Genomic DNA, 16,553 nt, shown 5'->3' on the forward strand with positions numbered 1-16,553 from the left:
TCTCTCAAGGTCCATCCATGTTGAAAATTAAAGAGTTTTCCTTTTTATGGAGGATTACCCATTGCATTGTATTTATTTACCAATGTCTTCTTTGTCCATTCACCCACTGATGGACATTTAGATTGTTTCTGTGTCTTGGCTATTGAAACAGTGTTGTAATGAACATAGAAGTGCACATATCTTTTTCAGTTTGTGTTTTCATATTCTTCAGATAAATGCCTAGGGGTAGAATTGCTAGGTCTTATGGTAGCTCTATTTTTAATTTTTTCATGAACCGCTATACTGTTTTCCATAGTAGTCATACCAGTTTACCTTCCCACCAACAGTACATGAGAATCCCATTTTGCCACATCTTCTCCAACACTTGTTATTTCTTATCTCTTTGATAAGAGCTTTCTGACAGGCGTGAGATGGCATCTCATTGTGGTTTTGTTTTATATCTCCCTGGTGATTGGTGATGATAAATATCTTTTCATGCCTCTCTTAGCCATCTGTCTGTCTTCTTTAGAAGAATGCCTATTCAGATCATCTGCTCATTTGTTAGTCAGATTTTTTTTTTTGCTATTGTGTTTTATGAATCTTACAGTTTTTAAATAACAGGTCTTTGTGATATAATTCATATTTCATACAATTCACCCATTTAAAGTATACAATTCAGTGCTTTTTATTATACTCACAGTGTGTGTAACCATCACTGTAATTAATTTTAGAATGTTTTTATCTCTTCAAAATGAAATTCCATATCATTAGCAGTCAGTCTCTATTTCTTACCCAACTCCCACAACCCTAAGCAACCACGAAATCCACTTTCTGTCTGCAGATTTGCCTATTTTGGACATTTTTATGTAAATAGAGTCATACAGTATGCAGGCATTTCTGTTTCTTACAGTTTTCAGCAGAAATTCAAGTGAGTAGGTGGTTTTCCAAGTTGATGTGGATATTTTGGGAGATAAGTTGTTATCTACTCAGGAGAGTAAGTCAGGTTAGTTTTAAAGTGGGGATGACTTAGCAGATTTCCAGGAGAGAGTTAGTCAGCAAAGATACTTGGGATTAGACTATCTTTCCTGCAATGTAAAACTCCTGTGTAAAGTGAGACTTAAACTACCGTGACTTTCCAAGGTCTGCAGATCACTGAGCAGTATGCTAAGGGATCATCTTGAAATCAACACTGGATCAGAATACATTTCTGGCTTTGTAATGAAAGTCTTTGGGGGCGGGGGAAACAGTTGTTTTACAAAATAGACTATCTCTGTTTTGTTGCATAATTACTTTCAGTAATATTTTTTCAGTTGGTTAATTTGCCTTATCCTATGCTTTGCCTCCAAACACAGATCAGAACATTTTTATGAACTCTTGCCAGAACTGATTCACCTTTGCCTTCTGTTTATCTTATCTGTTCCATCACATCTCAAAATGCCTAGTCATTTCCCTGTGATCAGAGCAGGAACAGGTATCTCTCACACAATCATTTGGTCCTTATTGCCAAAGGGATTGATGTGTCATATTTCCTTAAAGCCTGGACTGACCCAGAAATTACCCCATTTTTCAGATTACAAAGGAGGGACCAAGGGTCATAGGAAGGTTAAGGCCAGGTTTCCTCAGTTGTCAAAATTTTTAAAATCTTATCTTTTAAAAAAAAAATTGTTCTGTAGTCTTAACCATCGTATGTGATTCTCTTCACTGCTTCATGTAAGAGTAAGGAAGGAACCAGTGTTCTCTAGGGATTTATAAATTCATAGGTAGCGACTGTATCCTAGAAGGTAAATTCAAACAGAGAGCCATTTGGCAGCCCTTAGTGGAGCAGGCCAGCAGGAAGATAAACAATTGCTAACCTGAAACTGTGGGAAGCAAGGAAACTACTGTGCTGTCGGCAACCTTTTTATGAAAGATTAAAAGAATTAAAGCTCCCTGGTAGAACTGTAAGTCTAGCATTATGGGAAACTTTATTTTTTAACCTGGATTTGTTTCTTTAATCTGAAGAAAGATATATTAGGATTCCTTTGGGTGAAAAAAAAAATCAAATTGGTATACACATAAAAGGATATTTATTGGCTTATGTACCCTAAGGTTCTAATGAGTAGAAGTATAATTGGATCCAGGGGCTCAAAGCATGATACAGTTCTCTTCCTCCTTCGTCTGTTGGTTAGACCCTCCTCTGTTGACACCATTGTGGGGCAGACTTTCTCCCAATGATGGCCACTGGGAGCTCCAGGTTAATCACTTCAACAGGCAAAAACAGGAAAACAAAGAGCCAAAATAACCATCCACACAAACACACAAACTCCAGGAGCTCATCTTCCCTAGTAGTTCCAAAATTGGTTCTAGGATTGAGTCTCTTTCCTCATTCCTGAACCAGACATCGTGGTGGTGATGGGATGGAATATCCTAAGGCACCCTTGATATGAGTTTGTTCACATATGAACAGAGAGAAAGTGGGTCATTCACCCCACTCAAGCAACAGAGACTGAGTTTGGGAAGGAGTATTTCCTAAAGGAACAACAGGTGTCGCTACCAGAAGAGAGAATAGATGCTATGTGCAACCAAAGTCTGTTTGCTACAGAGAGACAATCAAGAGCTCACTTGGATTTTGTTTTGTTTCTTAATTTTGGCTGCACTGGGTCTTCGCTGCAGTACACTGACTTCTCTAGTTGTAGTGTGTGGGCTTAGTTGCTCTGTGGCACGTGGGACCTTCGTTCCCTGACCAGGGATCGTACCTGCACCTCTTGCATCGGAAGGCAGATTCTTAACCACTAGACTACCAAGGAAGTCCCAGTTCATTTGGTTTTGAAGTATACAGCAGGATATGCTCACAAAAGTAAATAACTTCTCTGCTAAAGATTAGTGAGAGAAAATTAGGCATAAATGACAGTAGAAGGGACTCTGGTAATATATATTTTTCAGAGAAGCTAGATACAGATCAAAGTTTTTTAGAGCAAATTCCCTTTCCCCACTGATTTTCATTATAAAGGTATAACTATATTCTTAAAAGGAGACAGATCCATGGAGTTGCTGAGTTGGGAACTTCTGATGGAGTAGGAGTTATGGTTGCCTCAGATCTATAACATGTACTAGGCCTTGTGATGACATCAGTGATAGAACACCTGCAGGTGTTTCTTTTTCCTCACTGTTCTTTAGAAGTACATAACCTCTCCCCAAACCTTCCCTCACCCCAAAGTAATGGAGTTTGTGTTTATATAGCTTTGAGACGAGGGTTTTTATTTCTAGTCCTGTCTTAGTCTTATCTCCCTTCTTCTCTCAGCCTCTGTGAAGTTTGCTTGCTATGGGTCTGGGCTCAGATAGTGTTACCACTGCTGCAGATTCCACCTCTAGGTGTGCTGTATGAAGAGAGAGGGTGTCGGCAAGTACTAGGAAGGAGGAATCAGGAGCAGGATCTTCTCTCCTTCTGATCCGGAAACTCAGCTGGAAGCATAAGTCTCTATTCCTCATCATGCCCAGAATTTGTATTCCTTATTTCCTTACGGAAATTGCTCTCATCATTGTCAGTTTTACAGAGAAAACTCATTCTAGGGTAAAGAACTGCAGCACAGATAGGAAGCACTGCTGTGCTCCAGGCTGATGGATTGGCAGGAGCGATACTAGGCTTAGAACCTTACTGACTCAGACCCGAAAGACTCCCTCCAGGGCATTTGATTGAGTCTGTCAGTGGATCCCTGCTGTGCTATGTAATCATCTAGCTTCAGCTTCCAGAGTCTAGAATCCATAGGTCATAGAATGTCAGTGCTGAATGTGACCTTAGAGATCATATAGGGCTGAGACCAGAAGAATCCAGGAGTGTGAACTCTAAGACCCATGTTCTTTCCACTACCAATGATGCATTTGAAATGAAGGGCAGCTCTTGCTGGTGGAATTACAGAGGTGGATTTAAATGCCTCTGTGTTCATCCCATCACAAGCTGTCTGGGCTTATTTTCCTTTCAGTGCTAAACAGTAATGAATCCTTTCTTTCTATTTTTAACCCTAGGGGTTGCCCTTCTCTCAGACGTGTACCCTGAGAAAATCTTGCCTGGCCTGCTGGCTCAGTATGACAGCAGTAAAGACAGGCACACACCGGAGACCAGAATGAAAGTGGGGGAAATCCTGATGCGAATCGTCAGGGCATTAGGTGAGTTTTCTTGTTCCAGCCTCTGAAATGGGATCAGGGAGTGGTGTGGCTGTGGAACTAAAGTCTGTACACCTTGGAGGCTTGTTATGCTAGCAAGGGGAGGACAGTTTGGGAGCTGGGATAAACTATTTTATGTTCAAGGATTTAGCAAATGTTCAGTGCACACCAAGAGATGGGCCCAGTAGTGCCCATGCTCCTGCAACTGCTTAGTCTCCTCCCCTGAGCTATGTCAGGGCCTGATTTTCCTCAGAGGTGGAATGAGAGGTTTCCCACTTGCTGAGCAGCAGTGAGAATGAAAAGAAGGGGAATGTCAGACAGAGAAGGAGGGGTGCTAACTCTGGTTAAATGGCTCTTGTGTACCTGGTCATCTACATTTATGATCTCATCTAATTTTCCCAAGACGTTCTATAAAGAGGCTGTTGTTAGGTCCATTTCATAGATGAGGAAGCTGTGGCACAAAGAACTGCAGCAATTTGTTCAAGACTCATTCAACTGATAAATAGTAGTGCTAAGAATTGAATCTGCTGGCCCTTCCCTGATGCTCCAATGGCTAAGACTCCATGCTTCCAGTGCAGAGGGCCTGGGTTCCATTCCTGGTCAGGGAACTAGATCCTCCGTGCTCCAATTAAGAGTTCACATGCCACAACTAAAGATCCTGCATGCCACAGCAAAGACCCAGCACAGCCAAATAAACAAATACTTAAAAAAAAAAAAAAGAAGTGAACCTGCCAACTCAAAGAAAGTTGCTCAAAACCACAACCACGAGCTGGGAGTATTAAGACTGTGGGCTCCAGAGTTGCACTGCCTGGGATCAGATCCCAAGCTGCTTGCTAGTGGCTCTTGATCATAGGAATGGTTCTTGACCTCGTGATGCGTCAGTGCCCTCATATATAAAAAGAAGATATTAATAACACTTAACCTTATATGCCTATTGTAAGGGTTAAATTTTACTCTTCACTCACTAGGGGAAGATTTTGGAAAACTAGCTTTTTTGCCTCTGGTATCACGAAATCTCATTGAGTTCTTCTTTCACTAGTACTTTCAAGGATTTCAAAAGATTTCACATAGTCATGCATCATGTCTGTGAATATAGCTATTTATTTTCCTATAATCTGGGTGACCCTTCTGGCTAAAGAAGATAGAACTTAGATCTCCAAACATTTAAATTCTTTCATAACTGAAAGAGAAATCTCATGAGAGTGAAATTAAAAAGATAATTTTTGTCTCTCCTCAGAAGAACGGCAAGCTTTCTATATTTGCCTTTTTCTTAAATATGGATCTGAAACATACTAGGCAAGTGAACCATTATGAGCAATGATTCTCTCACAGTAGGTGTGAGTATTAAGTTTAATGTATTGCAGGATCGAATGCAACTTCCTTCCATTTGTGTGTAACATTGTGACTGTCGATCTCAGGAAGAATGTGTCTGATACATAGATGGCATCAGCAGAACATATCTTTTCTCTGAAACTTCTGGTGAACCTCTACCATTGGGAAGATAAACACTGAAAATGCACACTTCTCTGTCTCCATGGGCCAGTCCACATCACTTCCTGTGGTGCGAGTGAAAGTGGGGATGAAGGTCTAGGTTGAGTGGGAGACAGATTTTGCTCCTCCTTACATATTTCTATAATTAGCCCAGTTTCCAAAACTGCCTTCTGGCATTTCAAAGCATATTCCATCAGTGCTCAAAGTTCTAATCTTCCTGATGTCTATTCCAACAAGTATCCAGCCGTAAACATTGCCTTAGCTTTAACTGCCACTTTCTGATTCACTTCACCAATTTGTCCAGGTGCATAGATAAGATGGCTTATTGAAATCCTTTAAGTGAAATTAAAACCCATTTTTACAATGTAGCCAATATCCTATTGGTGTGGAAATCCTTGTGACAGCCACTTTATAAGATTTCTTTAATAAGTACCCTAATTTCCCAGTGGTCCAGGCCTTGTGCTCTCTCCACCCTCTAGCTCTTCTTTGCAGCAGGGGGTGTTCCATGGGAGCATGAGGTCCACAGGTAGCAGCCAGGTGCTGTACACCACCACTTCCTCTTGGCTTTAATTCTCTAACCACCCCTTCTTTTCTTTCTACCACTAGACAATGGTGAAAAGTCAGCTGGAGCTTTTTTTTTTTACTTTCCATTGAAACAATTGAAGTATTGTATACATATAAAAAAGTATATAAAGTACACTAATTTTAATAGTATAGTTTTATTATTCTTTACGTATTTGCCACCACCCAGATCAATACAGAGAAACTTCTAGTAACCCATAACGTTTCCTTTTTTCCCTTCCTAGTCTATACCTGCCCCAGTAAGCACTCTTCTGACATTTTATCAGCATTAGTTTATTTTGATTGTCTTGTGAATCTCATTTTAATGGAATTAAATCCCCATATTTTCAGTAAGTTGATAGATAAATTTGGTAAATTTATCTTGGGTAAATTTAGGTCAGATTTTAAGGGGCCAGAATATATCACAGGCTTTGTTGTGCCTTCTGTTGCCTGTTTTCTCACATTTCGAGGTGTATGATGTCTGGTGTTCTCCTTTAGTGATGTGAAGATTGATCAGTGATGTTTCCCATAGGATAAATCCATAATAAACTTCCCCATCAACCTTCCCCTGTTGGTTTTAAGTAACCACTGGTGATTTGTTGCCTCGATTGTTGGTGTTATTTCATAGAAGTTACCTTTTTCTACACATTAGGAAACAGCTTCAGAGAGGGTTACTGACTTGCCTAATGTTACACAGCTAATTAATGAGGGATCCAAAATTTCAACCCAGACATTCTGACTCCAGACCCAGTCTCTTAGCGCACGATACTACATCCTGAAAATTTTCCCATGTCAGTAAGCATCTTTTTCCTGTCATTAACACGCACATTTTCCACATCCTCTGTAATTTTTAATGATTGCATGATAATATATCATTTGAATGTATCATAATTTTTTCAACTGACCAGCTTACAGTTCTAATTTTTCATTATTTTGAATTATATTAAGAGGAATATTCTTATAGCTAAATCTTTGTGCAGACCCATGACAATTTCCTAGGAAAATTTTCTAAAAGTAGAATTTCTTATAAAACATGTGCATATTTTAAAATATATTTATTGCTAAATTGTCTTCCCAAGAAATGTACCAGTTTATATCTTAATGTTTGAGAATATTTGTACCTTCATCAGCACTATTATGCTGTTTATTATTTTTATCAAACAGATATATAAAGAAATGTTATTGTGTTTTTATTTCCATTTATTCAATTGATAGGGTTAAATAGTTTTCGTATTTTTATTGGCTAAATTTTTGTGTGTGCATGCGCATATGAATTGCTTCTTCCTATCCTTTCTTCATTTTTCTATTGTGGTGCTTATTTTGGTATTTAATTTGTAAAGCTTTGTATACTTATAGATCTTGAACCACTAACATTATGTTGTAAATATTTTCTTTGGGGTTACATTTTAGTTTTGTTCGCATTTTCTGTTTAACTTGTTTTGAGTTGCAGAAGCTTTTTATTTTGATGTAGGCATATCTATCTTTTCCTTTATGGTTTCTCTGTTATATAGAAAGGCTTTCTTAAAGCAACATCATATAAATATGAATCTATATATTGTGTTGGCCGAAAAGTTGGTTTGTGGTTTTCTGTACAGTCTTATGGAAAACCACAAGTGAAGTTTTTGGCAAATCAATATTTTAATCTCTATTCCTTAACGTAGAAAATATGGTGGAAAAATTTTAGTTTCATTTCTTTTATTTAAAGAACTATTTAGTTTTTTAATTGTACTTTTAGAAATTTAATCTTAACACATTGCTAAATTACCAGTCACTCCAAATGTTTCTCCATCTGTTTCCTCTTATATGGCCCAGTGTCAGCAATAACCTGTGGGTTGTTATATGTCATTGCATTTTTTAAAACTTCTTTTAAATGTATAGAATTAAGTAACTGTGCTCAAGATATTGAATTGATAATTGGGACAACACCTGGCAAGTGCAATTAAAGCAAAAGGTATTGAGTTCCTCTGTGAGGATATTTCCTTCTGAGATTGCCTAGTGTTATTCCTGATCTGTTGTAGACTACACTGCTTGTTCACATATGGCAGATACAGTGTATTTGCTCTCTTCAGCAAAGCTGGACCAACGCTACCCAATTCTTTGTTCCTCTAGACCAGTGAGGCTCAAATCGGGGAGTGGAGGGAAGAATTTTGCCCCCCAGGGGACATTGGCAATGTCTGGAGACATTTTTAGTTGTTATAGCTAGGGGCAGGGAGGATGTTACTGGCATTAAGTGGGTAGACACTGGGGAAGTTTTTTTAACATCCTACAGTGCCCAGGACAACCCCCTGACCTGGCCAAGAATGTCAGTAGGCCTTCTGTTGATGTGCCCTGTTCTAGAGCTCCTGTTTCTGCTTCATAACATCACAGATATGTTAATTAAATCCAGGACTGCCACATACAGTTGTGCAGGTTGTTCACAGATCAGAAAGTCTGAGAGACATCATTGTATTGAATGGCATGCTCTGGAGCTGTCCCCGTACTCAGCTGTGCAGTCATCCTCATGGCCTTCGCTGAATTCCAGCCTATCCCCCATCTCAGTTGCAACCTAGATTGTCCTTTCACTGGAGAGAGTTGGAAAAAGTTATTCATTCATTTTTGTAATGTATTTACAAATCCTTTTGTATATGGGAGGCTCTGCACATGACTAATATTATGTATTTTATACCGGTCTTACGAGCATACTTTTTAGTGGATAGCCTTTTCTGATTTTTACTAACTACAGGAATGTGTCCTTATTAGAGCTTGTGACCACCTTTGAAGCAATTACATATGTCTCTTTTTTTGCCTTCTGTTTACATTTAATGAACCATAATGAGAACTAAAGTGTATTTTGAAATTATCTCTTGTATTTACGGAATATTTTATATCCTTTCTTAATATTTATTTCTCATTCTAAGGACAAAGGGAGAGAAATAAATAGAACTACTTTTTACTCATTTGTGGCTCTCATTTCAATCTTGAGCTTGGATCAGAAGTCTTTGGTGGAAGAAGTTTCCACCTCTGCCTGTAGTAATACCCGAACATTCTCTGAATGCTTGTTTAATTTCCTGCTTTTGTCAAGTTCTAAATCATATACATTCCTGAGTTATTTGGTAACTCTTCCTAATGCTCGAAGTTGGTTTTGTTTATCTTGAATATGGTTATTTTTTTTCCTTAATTTGGGGCGTAGAGTCATCAGTGTAGTTCAGTTTAAAAATATTTTTTGAGTATGCACTGAATGGTGGGTTCTGTGCCTGAGGCTGGAGATAAAAGCACGGGAAATCCACAGTCTCTACCTTCAAGGAGCTTATAGTTTAGTCAGAGAAGTCAGCTCATACACACATCATTGTGAGGTGACCTGCTAATTTATGGAGAGGCCTGTGTGGAGTGTTGTGAGAGCTCAGAGGAAACAGTCTCGTCTGTCCTTTTTCTACTCAGACCCTGCAGTTAAATGTGGCAGAGTGCTATGGGGCTACATCAGTTCCACATCGTTATCAAACACAGCAGGTTAGTTTTTGAAAAACAGCTTTTGTATCTCAGCTTTAAAAGATTTTCAACTAACAGCAAAGCCTGATCTAAAGTGAAAAATATGTTGAATGTGTGAATAATTGGATACCAGTCTGGGAGTTGAGTATTCATAGATTTCAGCAGCAATGAATGACTATCAAGTATTAGAGTTTACATACTTTGAAAGGAGAATTTTTCAGCAAAATTCAGAAAATCAAATGAAATGCTTCTTGCCAAGTTTACCTAGGTTAGCATCAGTATAGTTCAACAAATACTTACATTAATGTGAATTAAAAATATTAATCTGGTCAAAATTAAAAGTTGGAGCTCAGGCTGAATAATTTTTTTCTTCACTTCTCTCTGTTTTCTTTTCCTCATGTCAATTTTTTTTAGAGGTATAACTTTAAAAGTTACTTATAGGCCTTTCCTTTCCTTATTGTATTAGTAATATGTAATAATCTTGGACAATTTGGAAATTATTAAAAAGTATAAAAAAGTAATCACTGATTCACCATCCAGAAGTAACCATTCTTTGTTTATATTTTGATGTTTCCTTTAGTTTCTTTTTCTTTCTCAGAATTGTAATTATATTGTATGTATGCTGCCTTTTTTCCATTTAACGTTATTTATAAGCATTTTTCCATGTCATTAAATATTTCTTAAAAATATAAGATTTATTGGTTATTATAATTAATCACCTGAATTTATCATAATTTTATTTATCTTCTCAAAAGATATTAGTGTTTAATTAGTTGGTTCTGGTTTCTTACTTTATGAGGATTATGAAAAGTGTACTATTGATTATTCTTATACATAAATCCTTTGGTGAATCTTTGAGTCTTTCCTTAGGGTTGATTCCTACAGGGGAATTATTCGGTCAAAGTATGTACATGGACTCTTGATATTTAGTGCTAAGTTGCCCTCCAGATATGTACTCTCTTGTCAGCAGTGAAAGAGACTGCCAATTTCTTACAGAGAAATATTATTCCATGTCTTCATACCTATCCTCTAACCCTGACCTGCTGCTGCTGCTGCTGCTAAGTCGCTTCAGTCGTGTCCAACTCAGTGCGACCCCAAAGACGGCAGCCTACCAGGCTCCCCTCTCCCTGGGATTCTCCAGGCAAGAACACTGGAGTGGGTTGCCATTGCCTTCTCCAATGCAGGAAAGTGAAAAGTGAAAGTGAAGTCTCTCAGTTGTGTCCGACTCTTCTCGACCCCGTGGACTGCAGCCTACCAGGCTCCTCCATCCTTGGGATTTTCCAGGCAAGAGTACTGGAGTGAGTTGCCATTACCTTCTCCGCTAACCCCGACCAGTCATCTCTGAAATGTGTACCTTTGCTCCCAGAATGAATGGAGGAATCTGTCAGAGAATGTTGGAGGGAGGGGGCGTGGATGAAGGGAAGGAGGTCAGGGAGGGACTGATGGGTGGAAGGGTGGGTGTATGACTCAGAGCTGCCCTGGAAGAGCAACTCAGATCTGGTAGTGTCATCATGACATACAAAGCCACTTTATTTTTAGAGGCAGAACATAGTCTTCTAATCAGCAAGCTTAGACAAGTTCTAGTTTACTCTAGGTCAGAAATGTCGAAAATTGAGAGCAGAAATAGAAAGTCAAATTCACGTTGTTTCATCTGAAGAGTTTACCTTCAGGGAACGCTGTAAGAAAGCACAAGGAATTAATATTTGGAATGAAGAATGAGAGGAGAGAACTAAATTTCAGGTCTCTTTTAGACTGCGCCGTGGCAGCTAGTGACCCTGAGAGTACTGGGGCATAGCAGCTTATACTTCTTGGTTAGAAAGCACCTTTTCTCAAATTACTCTATATGCCCTGAGAAGGGTGGGTCCTGGGCTTTTAAGAGTTGTATATATGTGTGTATTTTATATATATATATATATCTTACAGCCTGCATAACACTCATTTAATGTGTTTTATCAACTCTTTCTGTATTATCTGCTTTTGTTTTAGTTCAGTGTTGCCACTTTACAGTTCATCTACATGATAAGTAGCCCATGATCCCATCCAACTGCAGGATGAAGTCAGTAGTCTGATTCTAGAAAACCTGATGATCCCTGCCCATAGAGGAGCAGATTCAGCACCAGGCTCTGCTCTGACGAACACCTCTAGCCAGTGGTAGAAAACAAAGGAAAATGGAATAATTGGATTTGCCCAGCAGGCTACTGTTTAACCCAGTTGGGTTCGCCTGGGATTTAAGATGAGGAGAGGAGCTTTTTAAAAAAAATTTTTTTTTTTAAATTTGAGTCAGTTGTTTTTTTTTTTTTTTAAACTTTATTTATTTATTTATGGGTGGGCTGGGTCTCGGTTGCTGTGTGAGGGCTTTCTCTAGTTGTGGTGAGCAGTGGCTACTCTTTGTTGTGGTGGGAGGAATTCTCATTATGGTGGCTTCTCATTGCGCAGCACAGGCTCTAGGCGCTTGGACTTCAGTAGTTGTGGCTCACAGGCTTAGTTGCTCCGTGGCACGTGGAATCATCCTGGACCATGGAACAAACACGTGTCCCCTCTATTGGCAGGCAGATTCCTACCCACTGTACCACCAGGGAAGTCCAAAGAGAGACGCTTTTAAACAGCTGCATAGAATTTTATAGTGTAGATGCACCACAGTTCACTTACTCAGCCGTTTGTGGCTGAAACTTCATTTTTTTTTTTTTCTATTTTTTTCCTATGACATCCAGTGCTGCAATATAAAGTCTCATATATGTGGGCTAATGGAAATATTTATTAGATATGAATATATGCAAAGTTCATATATATGTACATATTAGAGTACTGGGCCTTTATTTCTGTGAGATTGATCCTTGCCAAAGTGGATTCACTCAGTCACTGGCTGTTTTTATTTTAAATTGTTTATATACTAGCAGATTACTTCCTGAAATTGTAGGTGAGATAGGGCTTTTTGAAGCCCCCTGCTATGTCTGTTGTCAAATAGAGAAAAATATCTTTTGAAAATTGTTTTTCAAAGAGAGTGGACTAAAAATATCCTCTTTTGTGTTATTTTGTTGTTTGTCTTGACTGCAATGGGAAGAAAGGCATTTTAAGTAATAAATTCCTGGGAATTCCCTGGCTGTCCAGTGGTTAGGACTCCACGGTTTCATTGCCAAGGGCGTGGGTTCAATTCCTGGTTGGGGAACTAATGTCTTGCAAGCTGCACAGCAGCAGCCAAAAAAAAGTAATAAATTATTAATGTGTTTTGCTATTAAATAACATAATACTAGTCAAGGAATTACAAATCGCTTTTAGAAGTATCTTGCTCAACGAAACTTGTTTAAAGGTGCAGCATTATAATCAATCACCTTAAGGGCATTCTAATTAATTAGTTTCCAGAAATATTTAAACTTTCAATTTACAAATTTTAAAATGTTAGTTTAAGGGCTTTTTGCTTCATAGCATATGTTGTGGTTCCCTTATATGTAGTAAAAGAGTTCAGAACACAATGGCTTAAAACAGCCACCATTTGGGGACTTCCCTGGAGGTCCAGTGGTTGAGACTCTGCTTTCCAATGCGAGGGGCTCAGGTTCAATCCCTGGTTGGGGAGCTAGTGTCCCACCTGCCACGGGGTATGGCCAAAATTTAAAAACAAAACAAAAAACTACCCCTATTTATTTGTTCAGAATTCTGTGAACCACATAATACTTGGCAGGGACATCTCATCTCTGCTCCACATAGTGTTGTCTGGGTTCAGCTGGTGGCTCTTTTACTGCCTGCGGAATCGGCTAGGCTCACCCAGGAGGTTGCATTCCTTGACTGGGACACCCTAGTGCTCCTCCATATGGCTTCTGTCTGTTCTTGCGTGTGGATGGTCATTATTCAGCAGTCTAAGCAAAACTTCTTTTCAGTATGGTGAATGGTTTCCCAGAGAACAGAAACAGTAGCTGCCAGACCTCTTAAGAGCTAAACCTAGGGGCTTAGTATGATTTCTGCCACAGTTTGCTGTCAAAGTCAGTCCCCAAACCACCCCAGGTTCAAGGGGAAGGGAAGTAGCCTCTGATTCTTGATGAGACAAACCACGTTCAGGGACGGAGTATTGGTAAACATATCTGCATACTAGTGCATGCTTATTGTGTTTGTTGACAGAAGCCTAACAATACATGGATATATATGGGTATATAAAGAAAAATCCAGTCTCTGCCAAATATTATAGTTAATATTCTTACCTCCCGAGATAAACAATGGTAATAGTTTGGTATGTATTCTTTCACACATCTTCTTATGTTCCTCCAGATATAAGCAAACATATGTGGGCTTTTTATACGGGCTTTCTTTTACAAAAAACAGAATCTTAACATACTATTATTTTTACTATAATTATATACTATTACATATTATTAGTCTGCAGTTTGCTTTCTTTGAAATCAACTTTACTAAGTTGTAATTTACATCCAATAAATGCTCCCATTTCAAGTGTACATTTCAATGAGGTTTGCTGTAAACTCATGTAACCATCACTACAGTCAAAATATAGAACATTTTTGTCACCTTAGAAAGTTCCTGTGTTCCCACATCATCTCCCATTTCACACCCCAACTCAGACAACCACTGATATGCATTCTGCTACTGTAGATTAGATTTGTTTTTGAGAGTTTTATGTAAATGGAATCATAAAGTGTATACCCTTTTGTGTCTGAATTATTTTGCTCAGCAAAAGTTTTTGCGATTTATCCTTGTTGTGTATATTAGTAGTTCTGCTACTTTTTATTACTAAGTAGTAGTACTATATTTGAATGTACCACAGTCGTTCATACATTTACCTGTTGATGGATATTCACGTTGTTTCCAGTTTTGAGCTATTCTGAGTGTAGTTGCTGTGAATATTCTGGTACAAGTCTTAGTGTGAAGATACGTGGTGGTAGTGTATGCTCAGTCGTTTCCAACTCTTTACTCTGGACTGTAGCCCACCAGGCTTCTCCATATAATTTTCCAGGCAGAAATACTGGAGTGGGTTGCCATTTCCTTCTCCAGGAGATCTTCCTGACCCAGGAATCAAACCTGTGTCTACTGAGTCTCCTGCATCGCAGGCAGATTCTTTATCACCTGGGAAGCCATGTGTATGTGTGTAGGGGGGGGCGGGGTGTGCATGCGTGTGTGTGTGCGTGCGTGCGTGTTGTGTGTGTGTCTTGGGTAAGTACTGGGAGTGGACTTGCTGGATCATATAATAGGTGTATAAAAATCTACCTAAATGTTCCTTATCGCCTGGGAAGCTGTGTGCGTGTGTGTGTGCGCGTGCGTGCGTGTGTGTGTGCGTGTGTGTGTGTTTCTTGGGTAAGTACTAGGAGTGGACTTGCTGGATCATATAATAGGTGTATAAAAATCTACCTAAATGTTCTTTATCACCTGCGAAGCTGTGTGTGTGTGTGTGTGTGTGTGTGTGTGTGTGTGTGTGTTTCTTGGGTAAGTACTAGGAGTGGACTTGCTGGATCATATAATAGGTGTATAAAAATCTACCTAAATGTTCTTTATCACCTGCGAAGCTGTGTGTGTGTGTGTGTGTGTGTGTGTGTGTGTGTGTGTGTGTGTGTCTTGGGTAGGTACTAGGAGTGAACTTGCTGGATCATATAATAGGTGTATAAAAATCTACCTAAATGTTCTTTATCACCTGCGAAGCTGTGTGTGTGTGTGTGTGTGTGTGTGTGTGTCTTGGGTAGGTACTAGGAGTGAACTTGCTGGATCATATAATAGGTGTATAAAAATCTACCTAAATGTTTTCCAAAGTAATTGTACCATTTTACATTATGACCAGCAAGATATAAGAGTTCCAGCTGCTCCATATCCTTACCAACACTTAATATCATTCTTTAAAATTTTTTGCTGTTTTAAAAGGTATGTAGTGTTGTGTCATTATGGTTCTAACTTACATTTCCCTGATGACTACTTATGTTGAGCTCTTGTCTTTTCGTGTGCTTATTTTTTACTTCTGTATCTCTTTCTTGAAGTAACTGTTAAGATCTTTTTCCATTTCTTAATTGGATTATTTCTCTTTATTTCTCCAAGTATTTATTGAGTTGTAAGAGTCCTTTGTATGGAGTAAATACAAGTCCTTTGTCATATATATGTATTGCTAATAGTTTCTACCAGTGTTTTCTTTAAAGGTATCTTTTGAGGAGATACTACTTTTTCTGGTGAAAATATTTATCATAATATTAATGATGATATTAATTAAGTTAATATGGAAAAACATAAAATTAGTTATATATTTTAGCTCATTTACAGCTTAAGAACAAATTTTAAATTTTAATAGCAACAAAAAAATCAAATTGATGACATTATTTTGATATGATACATCATGTGTTGCTAAAATGAGAAATGAGATGAAGTCACTGCTCCCAGTGTAAATATGGTTCTGATGTTATGGTGAAAAATTTTTTTTTAGAGCAGCAGCATGCCCCAATTTTTATATGTTGTATGATGAATCCTTACTCCCATATTTTTCCTCTATATGAACTATTACAAAACCCTTGCTTTGAAGTCAGGCTGCCTGCATTCTTGAGTCTTGAATATGTGACCACAGGCCAGTTACTTAACATCTCTGTGTCTCAGTTTCTTCATTTGTACAATGATCATTGTAATAAGACCTATTTCATAGAGTGGATCTCCCGCCTTGCAAGCAGATTCTTGACCGTCTGAGCCACCAGGAAAGCCCCATTAGTAAATTATCGTATAAGAATTGCTTTAGTTGAATCCCATAATTTTGATATGTTTTCATTTCAAAATATTTTCTAACTTTGCTTGTGATCTCTTTTTCTACCATGGCTTACTTAGAAATGTGGTGTTTTTTGTTTAAACTTCAAGGATTTTTCCTGTCTTTTCATTCATTGTATTTTTCTTTACCTCACTGAGCACAGCTATAGTTGCTGCTTTATAATCTGTCTTTGATCATTGAAATG

The 16,553-nt window shown here is 38.4% G+C and overlaps 1 protein-coding gene across 5 annotated transcripts in view; it reads left to right on the forward strand.

Annotated features, from left to right (window-relative positions):
• HAS3 (hyaluronan synthase 3) overlaps nt 1-16,553 on the forward strand; it is a 206,598-nt gene that overhangs the window by 91,072 nt on the left and 98,973 nt on the right. For 4 of the 5 annotated variants that reach the window (XM_060398429.1, XM_060398430.1, XM_004015602.6 and 1 more), the window contains exon 15: nt 3,982-4,122. The exons of the other annotated variant lie outside the window; for it this stretch is intronic. In XM_060398429.1, coding sequence (XP_060254412.1) covers nt 3,982-4,122 — 141 coding nt within the window. The remainder of the gene's footprint in view (nt 1-3,981; nt 4,123-16,553) is intronic. 5 annotated transcript variants of the gene reach the window in all.

Source organism: Ovis aries, chromosome 14 (assembly GCF_016772045.2).
Source record: "Ovis aries strain OAR_USU_Benz2616 breed Rambouillet chromosome 14, ARS-UI_Ramb_v3.0, whole genome shotgun sequence".
Taxonomy (NCBI): Eukaryota; Metazoa; Chordata; class Mammalia; order Artiodactyla; family Bovidae; genus Ovis; species Ovis aries.